General features: G+C 29.1%; 1 protein-coding gene across 1 annotated transcript in view; it reads left to right on the forward strand.

Moving 5' to 3' along the window:
- The window catches only part of nonC (serine/threonine-protein kinase Smg1), a 254,741-nt gene extending 247,963 nt beyond the window's left edge, over window positions 1-6,778 (forward strand). The window contains exon 52 of the mRNA XM_075368488.1: window positions 5,860-6,778. Within this exon, the coding sequence (XP_075224603.1) occupies window positions 5,860-5,937 (78 nt within the window). The 3' untranslated portion in view covers window positions 5,938-6,778. The remainder of the gene's footprint in view (window positions 1-5,859) is intronic.
- Window positions 6,779-7,170: the final 392 nt, after the last annotated feature.

Below are 7,170 nucleotides of genomic sequence, written 5' to 3' on the forward strand. Positions count from 1 at the left end.
CATGTGGTATCTTAATTGTAGGAGAACATCTACTAAAAGCAGCATCAATTGTTCCTTAAGGAATTCCAAGTAAGTGTCAGAATTTAGATGTTCTGGGAGAAGAATGGTCCAATTAGTGGTTGTAAACTAGACCGTATTACACATTGATACTAATCAGCGTTTACTGTTGTGTGTGGATTGACTTCTGCCAAAGTGTGTTCATTGTGAAGGTTATTGATGCTGAGTAAACTGAGCCTCACCAGCAAATAAAATGAACCTATGCAATTGACAGTTCATATTCAATCAATTGCAATATTGCAAATGAAGAGGAAGATTTCTTGGTTGAAGATTTTATACTTGTTGTTTATGGTAAGGATGTGGCTTATTGTTAAGTACCTAGAATTTCAATATGGTTTTATTTCACTCTTTGTCTAGGAATCAGGGTCAAATCTTTCAGTAGCTGTAAGTCTCTAACAAAGTGTTTCTGGACCCATGCTTATATGAACTTTTTTATTATTTTTGCTAGTAGAAAGTGCTGGTTATACTGTGAATCACCTTGGCAAATGGAATTTATATAAACTTTTTATGCTTTAAATAAAAAGTTAAGCATTATCTATTAAAGCCTATAAAAGTAGGGAGTGTTTTAACTCATTCTATATGGGAGGGGAAGAAAACAGTTTTTGACACTCCATATGTATGTATACACACACACAGTACAACCCCACTATTTGGCAGTTCAATAAACCGCAGATACAGTTATAATACTGGTAAGTGCGCATGTCTCCCAAGAAAGGATAATTGTATATAAAAAATTTTGAAATTTTTAATACTGTAAATGTACACAAATGTATTTTTTTGTACTTCCTATAAGTACAGTATTTAGTAATAAATTGTACAGAATAATTTACACTAATATATTTAGCTCCATCAAACTACTGTGTGTATATATATATATATATATATATATATTGCACTATATAAACATTATGACAGAAACATAAGATAATATCAAAAAGTTACATTGCTTAAGTACCACTTTTTCCTTATCAGCACTTTGTTTTTAAGTTGCGTTAACATATCGCGTTATAGATTTTATTAGAAAACAACGCTAACCAGATTAGAAATACAATACTGTACCATTCTGCATTTGAATCAATTTTATTTTATTAAAAATGTTAGACAAATGACTCATATCTGGTAGACATATGCATCCACTTAATTACAGTAGCAGCCATAACATATTCAACACAATTGTAGTTGAAATACCATACATACGGTCTCACAATCATTTGTGATTAATTTTAATCTGATACTAATCCTTTTTCCATAAATAATTGTCCATAAAGTTTTTATCATAGAAAAAGTTAAAGCGGTCAGTCTAAAGCTAGCTTGTCAGGGGAATTCAGTGTGCCAGTAGGATCTATTCGTGGCTGAATGAAAGAGAAAGATAAACTGATAGGAAAAAAGTGTATGTCTGTGACATTAACGCCATTGATGTTACAAAGACGATGTTTGTACCTCTGTAGCAAAGGCGTACCTATGTTGGGTCCAGTTATACAAGTTCAAGGCTTAAAATTCCATTCAAAACTCAACAACAGTGATGACTTTAATTCATCTAGTGGATAGTTATCGTAATGGAAAATCTGTCAGAGCATAGATCAAAGGAGAATCTTGTTCAGTGGATGCATCCATAGAATTTTCTGAAGCCTTAAACAAGGTTATAACTGAAAATAGTTAAGTGACGAACAAATTTAAAACTGTGAAACAAAACTGGTTTTTACTATAAATCACTACCAACAAAAATCATTAGATGTTAAAGTATTCTTCAGATAAGTCGGGTATGAATATTAATAAAGAAATGATTACTTTTCTATTATGTGCAAATAAATCTGTAAATCGTAATTTAAAACCACTAAGTATTGGTAAATATGGAAATCCTTGATGTTTCAAATATGAAATCATTATTGGTGATTTATAAAAAAAACAGTAATAAAAATTCTTAGATGACATCAAATACTTTTTTAATGTGGTTTAACGAGGAATTTGTGCCATCCATCAAGAGTTATTTGTACTTACAGAAGATGGAAGAGAAAACTTTACTACTTTTTAATAATTGTCCGGCCCATTTTCCTTCAAACTTATTAAAATCAAGATAATAAAATTACAGTTATTTACCTAAAAATACATCATTAATCCAGTCACTGGATCAAGGAATTATTCGAACCTTTAAACCATATTATCGACAAGAGTTAATAATAGAGCTATTGTAAACTTAGGACTACAAGTTGAAAATGTTTTGAAAACCATTACATTAAAATTATTGGAATTACATGGAATAATGTAAGCAGTGTGACAATAGCAAATTGCAGGTCAGAATGTACGAATAACTACAAAATTGAGGATATTTATATTTTTACCAACAACAATGCTGAAGAATACCATACACATACGGCCAAAAATTATCAGTTGCTGATCTAGAAGAATAGGTTCAAGAGGACAACAATACTCCTGTAGCTATTATACATCCGATGATAAAATTGTAGTCTGTTATTACATCTGGGAATGATTTGTTGGATGAAGAAAGTGAATGCATATCAGAGTCCTCAATGACATGTATGTAACAACAGAGCGATTGTGATCCTATTTGTTATACTTGCAAATTATTAAATTGTGTATAAATAAGAAAAAGAACATAAACTCTAAGCAAACAAAAATAAATTCCTTCTTTTTGTAATAACTATTGTAAACTTGGATTTTTAAATTTCTATGTTGTTTAAATGTGTTCTAGTATAGTATTAAAGTAGAGCAGCATAGTGTTGTCGTATTAAATGTGTTTTAGTTAAGTACCACATGTATAAAAATTACGGAGAAAAACAATGTGAAAATGAAATCTTGCCACAAATATAGTAAGTACAGTACAGTTCATTCAGTTACTCCATAATTCATTGTATTATTCAACATTTTCATTTTATAACAAAGTAATTTTATTTGTAGCTGTTTCTTTCAGATATTTTAACTACTATAATAGTGTTGTTGTTAACCCAATGGCCATTGATAACACAAGTATAACTGATGTCCCTGTTTGGCCACGTTGTAGCAGGGTTGTACTGTATATAGTAGGAGCCGCTTATTAGAATCACTGGGTAATTGAATCAACCAGATAAATCATTTTTCTAAAACCCAAACCAAAATACAGGAAATATTTTCTTCATGTAATAGAATCAAAAATGAGAACAATAATAATATTGAATCAACATTTTAATATTTAAAATGCTTTAAAAAGGTTTATTTGTTGTTACAGTACAAAATGAATTATTTATGTTTATTGCTCTGAATTGTTTATGCTTTCATTTTATTTTAGTTATCTGTATTTAATGTTTTCAATTGATAACTCCAAGGAAATGATCATATCTTACCATGGTCTTGCTGCTAGCTGGCTAAAGATAAACAGCTCTGCACCAGACTTCTGTCTGTAAAAGACGGCAGACTAAATATTCATTACAGTATACTTAAGGCCATTTGTGTTTCAGTTTATTTCATCTTTCTTTACTATGTGGACTGTACATATGATTCGATTCTTATGTTTAAATCTTTTAGTTTTCATTTGATATGTGCTTCAGATGTTATTTAGTGTGTTACATTGCTATTGTTTCATTGTGATCATTTATGATTTTGTCTGTTTATTTTTTGTGTACTGTACTGAAATTTTTGTGAATTTTGAAATCATGTCACATAAATAAACATTAAAATTTAAATTTATGTGAAAAATTAAAAAAAATATGATATAAAAATATAACACTTTCTTAAACTTAACTTTCTCGTATCATTAAAAACTGCAAAGAATTTGGAGGCTGCAGTTGTCCTAAATCAGAAAATGAACAGAGAGAGGGAGATGTGATTGTAAGAATGAAAATGAACATGCTTTATTAAAGTGGTTCACTAGGCAAGAATATTAAACGTGCCCATCATTGTGGAATCTTAACTAAACAATTTGCAGAAAAATTTGATCATGATTTGAAACTAACAGATGGTTGGAAAGAGAAACAATTGTTTTCAAGAAATCATTAGGTGATAAATCGGATGCTGGTTAACCTGCTGCATACAATTGAGTAAGAAGAAGAACTTGATTCCCAAGATTTTAAAAAACTTCAAACCTGATATCTGCAATTGCGGTGAACTAGGGTTGTATTTCAAAGCACTTATTGATTTTTCATTACATTTTTAAAAAATTGATAACTCAGGTGATAAAAAGCAGAAAGACCATGTAACAGTTCTCCTCATTTGCAGCATGAGTGGAAGTGGTAAAAAATAACTCTAAAAAAGGCAAATCCAAGATCCTAGATGTTTACATGACAGTTTCCTTGCTTGTAAACTTGCAGTTCAAACAAAAATGCTCGGATGACTTCTGATCTGTTTTTGCAATTTTTGATTACCTGGCTCCCTGGCCCGGGTTAAATTTGTGGGAGGTGGCTGACTGGAGGAACCCAGGCAGGATGGAATGAAAAATTAATCATTCAGAAAAGAAAAATAGCCTTAATTTTAGACAATTGTGTACAGGTCAACATCGAGTGATAATTTAAAAAGCAAAGAATTTTTTTTTACCATCTAATACAGCTTTTTAACAGCTTTAATACACCCCTTAGATCAGGGAATTGTAGAAACAAGTTCTACCTAGAAAAAAATGTGAGGAGGATGATAATTCAAGTGGTAGATGAAGCTTGATGTGAGAAGACTGCAAATGATATGGCGAAAAAGATTACACTTCTAGATGCAACTCATATGTTATATAAAGCATGGAACAAAATAAAAATTGAAACCATTCAAAACTGCTTCAAAAAAGCTGGTTTTATTGAATCTGATGTTGTGCCATCAAAGGTATGGTTGATGAGATTAATCAGTGGATCTCTGTTGATAAGACATTCCTATATTCTGCTCCTGCTGCTGATGATGAAATTGTGTCAGAAATTATAAAATGAAAAGCTGAAAGAGGACAAGATTGAAGAAGCAGAAAAAATTCGGCCTCAAGTTCCATTGTTAAAAGAAATAACCAATTTATTAGTTCTATGAAAATGTTGGGATTATGTGGAGAAAGACCAGAACACTATAAAAAAATTTATTTAATAAAAGATAAGCAGTTAACATGGAATTACAGAATAACTGAAATCACAGATGTTTTATTTTTAATTAATTACATAAAATGATTTTATAAATTTACATTTTACAGTATTTCTTATTATTTAGTATTTGTACTTGTATCTTTTTATAATACAGAACTGTATTTAATAGAATTGACTAAAACAAAAACATGACAGTAAAGATAAGTTTTTATTTTGTTTTTGCAATGTTAGTTAGTTTGTTTTAACGTACATATAACTAATACATGTAGTCATTAGACTTGTCACCATGAACACTTGGAAACACTGTTTTACAACCTTTTTACATAAAATTAGGTTATGTTTTAAGCATAATTATCAGCTGCTTTACTGGCTCACTTTTGTTATGTAAAAAAGTGATTATAGTAAGCAGCATCTACTGTAGAGCATTTACAGAGAATGTGTTATTAAGGTTACTCTATAAGAGAAACATTTTAACATGTTACAATTTTTTTTGTTTTTAATAACATTTTGAAATAAAAGTAATTGTTGAAATTTTTTACTTCAATCTGTGTTTTCGCGTTCTTAATCAACACTGTGTGTTTTGGAAAGAGATTTTTTACCCTTTAGTATGTTTAAGAAATTTTTGTGTAAAAAATGAATTTGAAATAAAATTTTCAGTCGTAATAACTGGTCATTTATACCTTAAAAAACCTGATAGATTTAGCTATCTGCAATTATGTATAATTTTTTTTAAATTTAGATTGTGATTTTATGTTTTTACCAGGTTGATTGGACAATAAATGAAGCGACAAGCCTGGAGAATCTGGCGCTGCTATATGAGGGGTGGACACCATGGGTGTGAGGGGTTATAAGGTGAGAACGCCATGCGGCGTCTTGGTTCTCCACCAGTAAAAAAACCTCTCCTGTTGCTATATGGAGAGGAAATAATGAGGGATTGATTCCCAATCCTGCCAAGGAATAAGGGCAGGTTAACTCAAGTCTGGAACAACAAAACACCTCAACAACTTTTATTATTTGCGAATCGTTCAGTTGGGGTCACATTAAAATAAATAAATAAATAATAAAAAAAGTATGTATAGATAAAATATAAAAATAATATTACATGGTACTTGTTGGCATGTCATGTAATTATGAAGTCACATCGTTTATATGTGTATTAATGGTCGTGATTGAGTTTAGCATCGCACCAATTACAAATATGATGGCGATTTAATGCGGTGACCCAACGTACGTTATATTACACAACTATAATTAATATGTAATAAAGCATGACTCTAAATCGGCCAGAATTTCTCCTGAATACACTATTCGTTAACTTTGATGTTATTTGAATATATTTAACGACAAATGTTATATGTTTATCATACCACGTCGTAAATAAGCATACAAGATTTCATCAACAAATATTTGTATATTTATTTACCACATCATATATATGTATATCTTTTAATATAAAAATAACAATGTAACAAACAGTCTCTTCTACATACATTTAACTGCTGTCCTTTTTTTTATATATATCAATTCATTTAATACCTACAAATGGTGAAATAATCTGTATATTTTTCATTATTAAATAAAATAAAAATGTAGTGATAACACTTCTTTGTTTTGACAACATTAAAATTATAAATTGTAATTTAACATTCATGTTCTTGTTTTTTTCTTTTTTTAATAATATTTCATTTCAGTTTCTTTTCATGCAGTGATTTATTTTACAAAACCTAATTATAATAATAAAGAAAAAAATTTTGATATGTTGTTATGTTAATATTTATTTTATGCTTATATTTATGTATATTTATTCTTAGAATTGTTAATTTTTTTGTGATAATTTTATGGGATTGAATTTTTTTATTATAAGTTTAAATAAAATATATTTTATGGGGAAGACAATTTCTACTTTGATTTTTTTTCAATAATTTGTTTATGTATATTATATTTTGTGCCGTAGTACATTGAATTACTGATTATGAAAATTTATTATGATTTTATATTTTATTTTACTTGTTTTTTATATATTTTTTTTTCAATTTATTAATTTGACACTTTCACTTGGCTATGTAAATTATAT

Source organism: Lycorma delicatula, chromosome 6, assembly GCF_047948215.1.
Source record: "Lycorma delicatula isolate Av1 chromosome 6, ASM4794821v1, whole genome shotgun sequence".
NCBI classification, from domain to species: Eukaryota; Metazoa; Arthropoda; class Insecta; order Hemiptera; family Fulgoridae; genus Lycorma; species Lycorma delicatula.